The 13,568-nt window shown below is 36.9% G+C and overlaps 1 protein-coding gene across 3 annotated transcripts in view; it reads right to left on the bottom strand.

Annotated features, from left to right (window-relative positions):
* Nucleotides 1–967: 967 nt before the first annotated feature.
* PPP2R3A (protein phosphatase 2 regulatory subunit B''alpha) overlaps nucleotides 968–13,568 on the bottom strand; it is a 39,789-nt gene continuing 27,188 nt past the window's right edge. For all 3 annotated transcript variants that reach the window (XM_042457935.1, XM_042457936.1, XM_042457938.1), the window contains 8 exons: nucleotides 11,566–11,652; nucleotides 10,326–10,482; nucleotides 9,464–9,512; nucleotides 8,336–8,425; nucleotides 7,853–8,028; nucleotides 7,347–7,465; nucleotides 3,433–3,539; nucleotides 968–1,411 (listed from right to left, as the gene is read on the bottom strand). In XM_042457935.1, the coding sequence (XP_042313869.1) occupies nucleotides 1,315–1,411; nucleotides 3,433–3,539; nucleotides 7,347–7,465; nucleotides 7,853–8,028; nucleotides 8,336–8,425; nucleotides 9,464–9,512; nucleotides 10,326–10,482; nucleotides 11,566–11,652 (882 nt within the window). In that variant the 3' untranslated portion in view covers nucleotides 968–1,314. The remainder of the gene's footprint in view (nucleotides 1,412–3,432; nucleotides 3,540–7,346; nucleotides 7,466–7,852; nucleotides 8,029–8,335; nucleotides 8,426–9,463; nucleotides 9,513–10,325; nucleotides 10,483–11,565; nucleotides 11,653–13,568) is intronic.

The following is a 13,568-nucleotide window of genomic DNA, read 5'->3' as shown; positions in this document are numbered from 1 at the left end:
ATATTAAAAAGTTACCATATTTTTCCCAGTCTGTCCAAAAGCAACATTTCATTTAGTGCTGTTTTTCCTTTTAAAAAGTGTGAATCATAAGAAAGACTGGAGGGTAGATGGAAGGCGAATCTGACTATAGTCTTCTAAATATGTCTAGAAAATGTTCTGCTCTATATAGTGAGGTTATTTTGATTTTGGAACAATAAGCACCTCACACCTCTCAGTCATTAGAACTAGGGAGTGGATGTTTGATCTCCAAATGCTGGTCGACTACAAGTCCAATCATCCATAGCCAACATAGCGAAAGGTGAGAGATCATGGAAGTTGCAGTCCAGCAACATGTTCATATTTTGTGTATCACTCCAAGTTTAACATTTGTGTGGCTAAAGCTACCTGATCCCTGCACTAGAAGAATCATTCTATCACTTCTAGAAACTATTGGTAGATTTTAGGATGAAAAACTTAAGTATGTGAAAAGGAAAAGGCAATGATGTCTCATGTCTGAAATATTTTGGATTATCTCCCTTCACCTATATGGATTTAAGATAGTCGTGGTCCAGAGACCTGGAAGCAAATTGCACTCCTTAAATAGGTACCTGGGATTCACATACTTGGTGTTGCAAAATCTTCATTAAAAGGGAAGTTCTTTCTGTGAAGAACAGCAATGAATACTAAATAGCCTTTTCTTATCTTACTAGAATAAACTCTTTTATTTTTTTAAAAAAACCCTTAAAATTTGATATTTTATTTAAATAAGCAGTTTGGAGCCCCATATTAATTGCTAATATTCTACATGGCTCTTATTCCATGATACTTAAATTATAGGGTGCCCAGGTAATCTGGAAATATTTCTGGAAAAAGACTGTGGTTTTTGACTGCATCAGAATGTTATGAGAGTTACTCCACAATTATGTATAGCATATAATCATGGTGAAGTATAATTTCTAAATATAAATAGGAGGGGAAATAATCCCAATATGAAGACAAATAATTTATTAAACATGTTTTACAATTTCTGCAAATATGGATTCTTTTTGTGCTTTTCTGTGGGGTACAGCCCTCCTTGTTTCTTTTACAAAACTCTCCAGATGTGCTGGACAACTCCCATCACATACAGCCAGTTTCTACATATGGTTGCACAAATATATTTTCCAAAGACAGTGTCATATTTTGGGAAGTTACCATACTGCAGAAGACATTTTTAAAAATCTGTGTTTCAAAGGCTGGTTGCATCTTCAACAATAAAATTACTTCTTGAAATATAGGAACTGAAGACACTTCCATTTAATACTGACAGACCTTAATGACCCATCTGCAATATTTTTATGGTGCAAGATCTGAAATAACTAATTTGTCCGACTTTTCTTCAATTTCAGGGAACGATAACAGTTCATCTGTTTCATAGTCATCTTCAAAGGATCTACAAGAAAAGAACAAAGATAGTGAAAAGATTATACATGCAGTGTAATTATAAATATTAAAAGTTTTCAATTTCAAAGAATTGCCACGAGGCAGCCACCGGTGTGAGAGAAAACATGCCAATTCATGTGCTTCTTCAGAGCTGAATTGTGTTGGCTGATCTATGGTCAAACAACAAAACAAATCCCATCTTCAACCTGCTCAGTGCTAATGTCTGTGTCCTCTTTTTCTGGGGATATTTTCAGAAGTAGACATGGATAATTAGGAAACAGCCTACCGTATATACTTGTCTATAAGTCTAAAAGTTTATACCCAAAATTTATGCCCAAAAATTGACCCCAAAATCCCAGGTCAACTTATTTATGGGTCAGTATGGTAATATGATAGCAGCTCTTCCAGATTTCCCCATGAGGTATTTCTTTTTCTCTTGCTGTTAAACAAACTGGGTCCCTCTCCTGCCTGTGAAGGCTGAAACCAAAGTTGAAATGCTGAAGCATAAAGCCTCAATTAGTCCCTCTTGCCAAGTGTACACATACACACACTGAAGGAGCCTCAAGTTTTACCCTCAACTTAGTCATGGGTCATGGCAAAATCCGTAATTTTGGTCCCAAGACCTGCTCTCAATTTATACATGAGACTGACTTATAGTCGAGTATATACGGTAAATACCCTGAAGGCACCAGATCTTCTCTGATCTTGGAAGGTTAGCGGGTCAGCTGTGGTTAATACTTGGATGAGAGATTGCCAGCAAATACCAAGTTCAATAGGCAATATTTCAGAGGAAGGAACTGGCAAAACCACCTCTCAATGTTCCTTGCCTAAGAAAATCAAATGAAATTCATAAGGTCACCATAATTCAACAGGCAACGTCAAGGCACATACACACACAGTCAAGTACGCATGTGCCATTCCTTACTGGAAATAACGGGGGGTCCTCCAATACAATTATATGCTTTACGGACAGAACGGGGTTTACAGAACAGGATTATTATTATTATTATTATTATTATTATTATTACTCAGAGCTTGGCCTTGAAGCAGAAATAAACTTTTAGATGCATCACAATTAGGGTGCTCCCATACTACTACAAAATTTTTCTTGCCACTAACTAACCCACACATAAATATTTGAGCTATAATGATATCAAAACCTGATGGTGTACTACAAATGAAAACATAATAAAAGCAAGGCTCTTTTCTATTCTCTATCAAAACTGAGTTCTCCAAGAACTCATATTGTTTTAAATACACCATAGAAAACCTTATCTATATTAGAGGTGAAACTTACTCAGGACACACATTGCACTGCAAATCCCAGCAGCCCTAGCCAGCATAGACAATGGTACGGAATGCTGGGAAATGCAATTCAATATCATCATCTGAAGGAATGTATGATTCCTACCTTGTGTTACATGGATATACTAACACGTCTCCGTGTTTAGTTTAGTTTAGTTTAGTAACCATTCAGTTAATTGATTCTGTAAAGTCAAATCAATTACAAAGCCATCAAAGAAAGTATTGACATAATGAATGATTTGATTCAGGATTTGATACTTTATCTCTTTATTTATAGCCATAATAACTTTCTCTGACATTTTGGACTAATGCATGTGCCCTGATATTCTAAGATTGATTACAGAGTAACTCATCAGATTTGTATTGTTAATTTTTAAAAAATTTCTTCAATTTAAAATATTTATTTTCTGAAGTCCAAAACATACTGCAGAAATAATCCTGTTTGAGACCACTTTAACTGCCCTGGCTCAATGCTAGGGAATTCTGGAAACTGTAGTTTTGTGAGACATTTAGCCTTCTCTGTCAGAGAGCTCTGGTGCCACAACAAACTATAATTCCCAAGACTCCCTAGCACTGAGCCAGGGCAGTTAAACTGGATTATTTCTGCAGTGTGTTTTGGACCTGAGTCTTCTTTGAAATTAATGTTTTTGAGTTTCAAAACTTATTTATTTTTAAGGCATCTGGGGGTAGCAACCATAATCTGGTTTTGTAAGTATCAACACCCACCCTTCTTGTAACTGTTCATTGCCAGACTCTTCAGCAACAAGAATTTCATATTCCTCAGCAGCATATCTGTCCCAGTCAGAGGGCTCAGGGCCATCATTTTCAACATCCTAAATAAAAGGATGAGAAATGCCAGAAAATGAAACAAATGAAGTCTTACATCAACATCATGTTTACATAATTTTACATAATTTTCACATATATACATAATTAAAATCGTTGCAATTATTGTTGTAATGGTACGATGCTTTAATAATGAAAAGTAAACAAATATTTAATATAGTTAATATTTAAACATAGCCTCAGGAAAATTATCATAAACTTCTACCTGGTAAGATTTATATGTTAATCGTAAAAATTCAAAGGTAGATTTTAGCAGAAATATTTTTTGTAGGGTACTATGGACAAAGAACTGGAGAGTAAATATGGATTAATTCTTTGATATATGACAACAGCAACAAATACGTTGTTTGTTCAAACTTGGAAATGGACTGAAATGGACTGAAGCGCTGACAGAAAAATGAATGGTTAAGGTTGCAAAATTAGACCAAATGGACGAATTAATATGGATTTTAAGGAACAAGCCAACTAAAGATTTCTGGAAGACTGCAAACCAAATGTTTAAGAAATAAGAAATCTAATGATAGAATAAACTGTGGTTATGGTTTTTAGCAATTTTAGTAGAATTATTTAGCTGGATCTATTATGGTGGAATAATAATATTTATTCTTTTTTATTTTTCATTATAGTTAGGATGAGGGGGGTCAGAACCCTATTGTGTATTAGTTATATCTCTTTTTCTCTTCTTCCTGTCCATTTATTTTCTGAATGTATATTACTTTGACTATAAGGTAGATTGTTCATATTACAAAAAAATTATACACCTCCCTACAGGGAATAATTCTCAAATATCCTTGAGTCTCACTTCTTAGGGGACAAGATGAGATATACAGTTAATAATAATAATATATAAAACCATATAAATTATATAAGACTATAGTAAAAAGAGAAAACAAATAATGCTTTATATGCCATATCTGTGTTTATGTTAACACATGAACTTGTTTACACAGGGATCCTCATTCATTCAATTGACGACTCAGGTCTACAGATGTGATGGAATAAAAATAGTGCTTCACTGTTGACATGAAACATACCTGGGTACATCTGCATTGGGAGAGATGACTGCACTGAGGTGAGCACATGTTCAGTTCAGACTATTAAATTAACAGTATGCCAAGAGAGGCACTGCTCTATTATGCTTAAGTTTAAAACTTTTACTGAACATAAACTTCAAAGCATTCATCACATCTTTTAATATCAACTCAATAATGATACAGAAATTGCCTTAAAGCAAGATTGGGTCTCATGGCTCTTTAGAAGATGTCGGGCTGCAATTTCCAGCATCCCTAGTCAGCACAGGCCATAGTGGAGGAACATATAAGTTACAATCTAACAACATTTGGAGGGTCACAAATTGCCCACTCTGACTCAACTGAAAAAAGGTGGGTAGAGTTAAGTTCCTTTTACAGCAGAATTATAGCACTGTGATTCCACTTTAACTGCCATGGCAACATACTTTGAACAAATAAGATCTGCATTTTAGGTAGGAGGCACTGAGAATTCTCATCTCATTTTAGTTCCTCACCAACTACAAATCTGTCCTGAACACAAGTCAGCAAGTATCCAAGCAAGCAGGTGGTTGGTGTGAAAGAGCTGTTGGGTAGTCAGTCCAGGACAAGTCAGTCACAGAGTACTGCAACCAGATGAAGTGAGAAGCACAAGGATGGTTGTCAGATGGTCCAAGAGTCTGTAACAACTCAGCCATCCAGATGCAAGAGCCAACAAGGAATAAACAAAGTTGTCAAAACGTAACAAGGCCAAGGAAGCACAAGAGCCAGAGTTAAATCAGTCATCCAGATAAGATGGTTAAGAACAATGAAAACATAAAGAGCTGCTGGGCAATTTATAGGCAGCAATCTCAACAACACCTGGAGATCAATTAATCAGTGTCTCCGATTTAACTGCTGCTGGAGCTTGGCACTTCTCTCTTTGTTGTTCAATGTGTCTTCAATTTCCTGCTGGAGAGCAGGATCCTCTGCTTCAGTCCCCATCTCCTCAGAAACAGCTCCACTATCAGGAGCTGGAACTTCTTGGTAATATGCCTCCTTCTCATCTGAATTGTCCTGAGGGTGAGTTATGACAACACCCAAGGATTCCATTGGATGTTACCATGGCAGTTAAAATGAAATCAGAGTGCTATAGCTGTGTTGTGTGGAAAGGTCTTTACTTTTCCTGCTTTTAATTCCAACTGAGATATGTCTAGAAGTTATAGATGTTTAAGCTTAGAAAGGGGATACTTGTTTAAGGACATTAATTTATAGAAATTATGTTTTGGGATCTCTTGCCAAACATTCTCTCCCAGTGCCTTTCTTATTGGAAATGAACAAATGGATCCTAGAGAAAATCAAGCCTAAACAGTCCCTAGAAGCCAAGATAATTAAACTGAGACTGTTCTACTTTTGACCTATCATGAGAAAACATGACTCACTAGAAAAGACAAAAATGCTTGGCAAGGTGGAAAGCAGTAGGAAAAGAGGGACAGATTCAGGGGCAAAATGGACAGCCCTGAAAGTCTGTCTCTATGCTGCCCCTTTGAGCGCTGGATTGGGGCTGCAGCAACCACATGCTGCGGGCATGATCCAGCATTTCTCTGGTCCAAAAAGAAATGGAAAAATGCTGCTCCTTTTTGAGGTGGTAAAAAGGTGCCCTTTTCACCGCAGCAATAGGGTTTTGGCATTTTTGCGGCACAGCACATGTGAATGCCATTGCTGCAGAAATGCCATGGTGCTGCCCGCTGTGTGGTCAGCGGGCAGCATGATGCCGGCTTAGGGGCAGCGTCAGGGTGTGCACTGTGCATACATCAAGCCCCCATGCCACCCCAAAGCCTGTGGAGTTTTTTTTTTTTGCCTGTCTGTTTTGGCCCTCAGTCAGGAAAGCCACAGCCCTAAGTCTGCAAGACCTGAGCAGGGCTGTTGATGGCAGTGTAACTTGGAGTTCTCTCATTCATAAGGTCACCATGAGTCAACGTTAACTTGATGATCATTAACAAGAAAAACCCTGTAGGGAGATTTCTTGTTGTTGGAATGTGTTCTGTAAACAGCTGTAAATAGATTCCCATGCTGTCTGGTACCTGGCTAGAATATTTTTATTTTCCAACATATCTGAACTAAATAAATACCTTGACCTCTATAATTTTATTTAGTGCTTTATTTTGTTGTTTATCTTATGATTCTATTTTGTTTTATGATATATTTGCTGCTTGCCACCCTGAAATCTGCAGGGTGAGGTATTTTAAAAAGAATACCATCAATTTTATCTAACTGCTTTCACCAAAATGGATAAATGACTTGCTATAGCTTACATACAAAATAAATTATCTCTCTGTTAAATCTCCTATGTCTGTATTCCTTGGACATGTCTGCTGAAAAATCAATTTCTAAACTGTGTCATTTATTTACCAGCGCTATGTTAGTCATTTAAGAAAAAGAATGTGTAACAAGCTAATGTTTAACAGGCTGATGGTACCAAGAAAGTGAAGCTGTAATTATTTAAATTCAAGTGCAGAAATAACACTGTCCCAGGTGCTTATAATACAATGTTCTCTTGCTTCTCACCCAAATATTCAGCTGCAGCAACCACTGCAGTTTAATTTACTCATGTTACCCATGACTTTCTGTGGCTATCAGGCATATGTTTAAGGAAGGAACTGTTTTTATTAGGTTTTGCAGGAATAATGATGACCACTGAATTTGATACTTTATGAGAAATGTCATAAAGGCTTTTGCCTCTTTTCCATTCGCACTGGAAAACTCTACTATGTTTTAGAGTAAGCATCATTTTGAAATAGCTTATACCTTTTGCACTGCAAAGGGATCCCGTTGTTCATTATCCAGGTACTTTTCCAAATTAAAGAATGTATTATAAAATATGTGAGCCATTCTGCATTTTTTCAAGTCTCGCAGAGTTACCCGTCCTGCAAGAACAGCATATGTTATCTCATTAGTAGTGCAGCAATTCTCTGTGATAGTGAGACAAGAAGGCCTGTAGCCCTCAGGCCACAAAACAATTAGTCTTTAAAGGTTTATAGGGGAGAGGAGCTCATTCACACATCATTTCAGAGCCAGTGTGCTATAGTGGTTTGAGCACTAGACAATGACTTTGGAGAACAGGTGAGGTTTTTTGTTTTTTTAGGTCAAGTACGCTTATGAGGACATTGTTCTGTGACTGCCATCAACTTAAACAAGCAATGGAAAAATTATACGTAAACCTTCAAAACTGCAGAGTTCAAATCCATACTTACATAACTTTTCTCAAATTCACCAGCAGTACAGGGAAGCTTTATTGCCTAAATGGCCCTTACCCTCAATGTCTGGCTTTACTAGATCAAGCATTTGACACAGTAAATCATGGAATGGCAATGGCTCGATGCCCATGGATTCCATCCTCTCACACTGTTCCTCATAAAAATACTCCAGTTCATACATGGAGAGCATGCCATCCCCATCCAAATCCATGCATCGGAACCAGTATTCAATACTAGAGAAAGAAAGAAATGGATTTGTTTTAAGTAGGGTTGGAACAAGCAATATGTTTTAACAAAGAAGCTTTATTGAAATGGCTTTCATGCACACACTGAAGCTTTGTCTGGACTGTTTCCCATATGATGTCTTGCACTGGAAAATGATATTTAGAATTTCAGGGCATCACTGAAGGCAGAAAATGTACCCAAGCTGCTATTTGCCCTTGAAAATGTATCACATATATCTTAACTGCTTGTAAATACATGTACGTTGATATACATACTTGACTGTACCTACTTTTAAATATTTTTATGGCTTCTTACCTAGTTGGGCTTCTTTTGTCTTCCTCAGAAATCAGAAGCCACACAAAGTCTGCATAGCTCATCTGGTTCTCTTTCTCTACTTGAATTCCTCTGGAATATACATATTGTGAAATATTAAATAATCATGCAAAGAAACGTACTGGTAACTAAATTTCAAGAACTAATTGAGTCTCATGTGTGGGTAACTTTTTAGACATTTAAAAACCAACGGCTGCTTCTACACTGCAAAAATAATCCAGGTTGACACCACTTTAACTGCCATGGCTCGGTGCTATGGAGTCCTGGGAACTGTAGTTTTGTGAGATGTTTAGCCTCCCCTCTTGGAGAGCTCTGGTCCCAAAACAAACTACAATTCCCAGAATTCCATAGCATTGAGCTATGGTATTTAAAATGGTGACAAACTGGATTATTTCTGTAGTCTGGGTGCAGCCAACAATTAAGTTTCAGTTCCTCGGAAAGTATTAAAGTTAGTGTTCATTCATTCCTTGATTCTGTGGAAATCAATGCTTTTTAATTTGAAAGAACATTTTAAAGTTCAGATCAAGAATATCATCCTAATTTCACAAATGTAACCTGTTTGAAATGAAAGGCACCCTCTTATCTCAGAATCTGGGTATGCTTTTATATAAATATTTAAACTGAGCAAATGTCTCCAGATAATGAGTCTTACTTATAATCATTGAATGATAAACCATTATTGTGAATAATGCAATAATATATATGTCCCCTTTTCAAGCTGTGATATTTCAGACTGATTTTTGTTGCTTTTGTTTTGTTTTGTTTTGTTTTCATACTGAAATCAGAATCTCACTGCCTGAGATTTTCTAAGACAAGATGTTCAGGAATAAGGGAAAGTGCAAAATGCATCTGAATAGTTTGTTTTATATTTGACCACTACTGATGAAAGAGCAAAAAATTGCAAGAGAAACTGAATATATGCTGCAGCCAATGTAAATATTAACATTTATCTTAGAAACAGATTTAAAACAAATGTAATGCAAGTTGCATGTATGCAAACACTCTTAAACAAGGAGAAAAGGGCATTTCCATATTACATAGATTCATTCTATTGTTTTCTGCTAGGATTACATTTCTTTCTTCCTTTTTAATTTTTCTTTGTGTTCTTACCTAAGTACAGCTCCACTGAATATTCTTTCTATAACTCTGCTTGAGAGAGCTGTAGATAAAGGTACAAGAGTTAGGAATAGTTTAAATTTTTGAATGTATTTTGCTACAAGTTAAAAAAAAACTGTTCCTACTTTTTCTACACAAAAGTAATTATCTGTGCAGAAAAACCACCACACTTTGTGCCGGTTTATATTAAACCATTTAATATTGCTTCTTGTTGCCCATCCACACATTCTGCTGACTTTAACATTCAGAATTTTTAAAAACTTCTTGGAAAAATCCCTTTTTGTTACACAACAAAAGCAGTAGTTTTTTGTACAGGAAAGATCAACTGCCTCTCATGTTCATTAACCCAAGGTAAGCTTCCATTCATTCTATTACAATATTACAGATTGTAATGATAATTAATTTATTAGATTTCTTTTTCTGTATTGAAGATGTCTTAGAAGAAACCGAATTTACAGTAGTTTATAAAAAAATAAAACAAGATATATATAAAATAATATATCTAGAATATATATAACTATACCTCTCCCTCAAAACAACAAACTATAGGAATAATCCATTGGCATAATGCCAACATTTGAAAACAGATCCCTTGAAATGCCTGGCAGTAGAAAGACAACTTAACCTGGCTCTGTAAAGATGATTATGTTGCAATGGGAGAAGCAGAAAGCGGGCTCTCAGGAAAGAATATAACCAAAAAACCCCATATCCCTTGTCACCACCCCCTAGCCTCTCTGAAATGAGACACTTGGAGGAGAAGACATATCACATTTAATCTGTATAAGGCATATATATGAGAAAATTAAATTTATGCTAGTAATAACAATATGTGGTTCTCTTGAATATGATCTCTTACCTTGATCATTGTATCTAGCCAGATCGTTCTGGCTGATGTAGAGGTCATGGTCAGTGTCCAATTCCCAAAATTTACAGTATATGACATAGAAGTGTTCATAGGAAAAATAATCAGTTATTTGATTTATGTCTTCCTCTTCCTCCAAGAGGGCTAGGGTCTGGGGGAGAAAATGAGAATGGTTTTATGCTAACCAGAAGGTGCTCAGCATGAATCAGATTGACCAGAAGTACCAGAGAATTTGACTGGAAAGCTGCCTTATGTCTAAGATTTCATTATTATTGACAATTCACTTTAAACAGCAAAATATCTATATAGAAACTTAAATATACACTTCAAGATTTTTTTAAACCCACAAAAACATACCAGAATTATTGTTATCATGTGTGCGCCCTATTTTGAAATTGCTGTATGATGACATTTTACTGGTTGAGTGCATCTATTTTTAATGTTTTATTATAAACAAAAGAAAAAAGATTTGGACTTTTTAAAAGCAAAATCAATGTTTGACCCAGTTAAAACTGAAATAGAATACAATTGTGCTTCCTAATCTGATTACCATAAGAGACCATCAAGGAATTAGCTGCTGGATATGACTAAACTGGTTTATACAGGGCCCAGGTTATTGGTCTATGTAATGTTCTGCATGTAATAGGTTTCTGACCCATGTAATGGGTCCTCCTTTCACCCTCTGTGTGTTGTGGTCATAAACCTATGGTTGTGAGAAGCATAAAGGAACTCAAACCCTTGTCTGTATTCAAGTATTTGTCAGTTCACTGGCTTTGTTTGCATAGAAGCAACATGTGGTTGTTATTATCAGCCCATTCCCTGATTGACTGGCATGGATGGTGTTGCTAAGGACACTAAAGGAATATCTGCTTTTTAATGCTGTTTTTGTCATTTACTGGTCATGTAGGGTTTTCTTTCCTCCCCCCTAAACCGAGTTTGTGTAGGTTGAAGTGGCTGTTCTATTCACATAGTACTTGAGTAACTCCTCCACCTCTGGTGTAACTGGAGTACAAGATTGGTCTGCTGGCCAAGAAAAAGCAATGCTCTGGATATCTGATTTGATTTTGTCAACACTAGTAGTTATGCCAAATTAGAAGCCTGCCAAACTATTCAGACTGCGCTGTACTTTTACTGCTAAATCCAAGTACAGAACTGAAACCTTCAAACAGAATGAGGGAACAAAGAATGTGTTAGAAATACTTGCTGCCCATATGAATCCAGATAATTAACATACTTGCAGGAAGTTACTTTTTCTTAATTCTGTTAGTGATATTTTTCCAGACCAGGATCTATTCACAGTGTAAAATATTCTTTGAATAACCTAGAGAAAATGAAATAATAAGTCTCAAAATAATTTTCCAGTCAGAAGATGATTTATTACTAATGTAGATTTAAAAAAAAACATGCAACCCAAAGCTCCCCTAAGTCTTGTATCCTTACAAAAAATATCTCTAAAATATTCATACATTCTTAAAGATGTCTAAAATGCTTGATTTATGTATCTTACAAAACAGATTTATAAATTTATTAAAATGTTCAGATTCAGCTTTTTTATTACAATTTGACAAGACAGATAACAGAGCTCCTAAAAACCATAATACATGTCAAAAGCGATATTCAGAAAGTATGAAAATACAAGTAGTGCCTCTAACTAAAAAGCAGAAATCTATACAACTATCAGAGCAAGAAAAGAAAATCAACTTAAATTGAAAGAACTTCCAACATAAAAGAGTGGGGAGAGGGGAGAGAAACAAGGGCGGGTTACAGACCGCCCTCAAGCGGCCATTTTCCCGCTGCCGCCATTCACTGCAGAGGGAAGCCCCAGCGGCCAGACCGCGAGGCTTCCCGGTGCAGCAAAAAAGGAGCGCCAAAATGGCACTCCTTTTAAAAACGCGGAAGTGGCGCCGCGAGGGGCGAAGCGCACCCTCACGGCGTCACTTCCGCTGCAGCACGTTTGGACGCTATGCATCCAAGACCTCAAAATGGCGGCGCCCATGTGGATGGGCGCTGCCATTAAGGACGCGCTCCGCGTGTACTAGGAATAAGGGCCATGAGGAAGGTAAAGCCTTTCCTAACCCTAATACGGCCCTTCCTAACCCTAGTACGCGCGGAGCGCATACTTTATGGCGGTCTGTAACCCGCCAAAGAGAGCAAAAAGTGTGGTTTTGCTCAATATTTTAATGCCATCAAGAATGAAGCAAAATGATATTCCCTACAAAGGGTTCCAAGACAACAGGCTGTGGTATGGAAAGACCCATCTGGTACATTTAAGTAGGATATTCTCCTGCCACCCTCACCCAGAATAGCTATTGATGAAACTGCAGAGCAGGCCATGTAATGTTAGCCTTAGATATAGAAGACCCACTGAAATTAGCTGTTGTGGGTGTTGTGTGCCTTCAAGTAGTTTCCTACTTACGGAGCCCCTATTTTCTTGGCAAGATTCGTTTTGAAGGAGTTTAACACTGCATTCTTCTGAGACTGGAAGAGTGTGAGTTACCCAGTAGGTTTCCATAACTGAGCAAGAATTCAAGTCCTGCTCTCCCATAATAAAACACTCAAACCACTATATCAAACTGACTCTCATATGAAATTAGCTGTTACTCAGTACTAATTTAAGTCCCATTTGTTTCAGTGAGTCTACTCTAGATAGGACTTATTTTGGATTCAGCCAAGGGTTGGCAACTATTTAGCCCTCCAGATATTTTTGGACTACAGTAACCAGCATTCCTTGTTGTGACTAGGGCTCCTGACACTTGCATCTGATGGGCTGCCTTATTTAGATCCATGTCCTAAGTAAATACCCACTGTATTGGTGAGTGAACGGGGCAGATTGTAAAACATGGTTGAACAGGGTCTTACAAGCAAGAACAGTTTGTATGGTAGCTGATCCCAAACATCACCCTCCAGATGTGCTGACTATAACTCCCATAATCTACAAATATTTTGCTGTGAATGGTGGGAGTTATCCTACAGAACTTGAGGGTGGCAGACAGATAAAGTTGCCTTATGATACCCTGTGAACAAGCTATCAATGAATGCAAATACCACATTTCAGCAAATATTTCTAGGGTGAGTCAAATAAAATGGAAATTTAAAACAAATACATAACTAAACAATAATCAGTAGAGCAATAGAAGAAAGAATAATATAAGACCATCTTATCAAGTTACAGTCAAAACCCTAGAAAAATAAAGAAAGGTCCATTTTGGAAAACCTTTATGGCAGGCAGCAGGCAAG

The sequence above is a fragment of the Sceloporus undulatus genome, chromosome 3 (assembly GCF_019175285.1).
Source record: "Sceloporus undulatus isolate JIND9_A2432 ecotype Alabama chromosome 3, SceUnd_v1.1, whole genome shotgun sequence".
Classification (NCBI taxonomy): Eukaryota; Metazoa; Chordata; class Lepidosauria; order Squamata; family Phrynosomatidae; genus Sceloporus; species Sceloporus undulatus.
The sequence above is the reverse complement of the archived record's forward strand: the minus strand, read 5'-3'. Positions and strand labels throughout refer to the sequence as shown.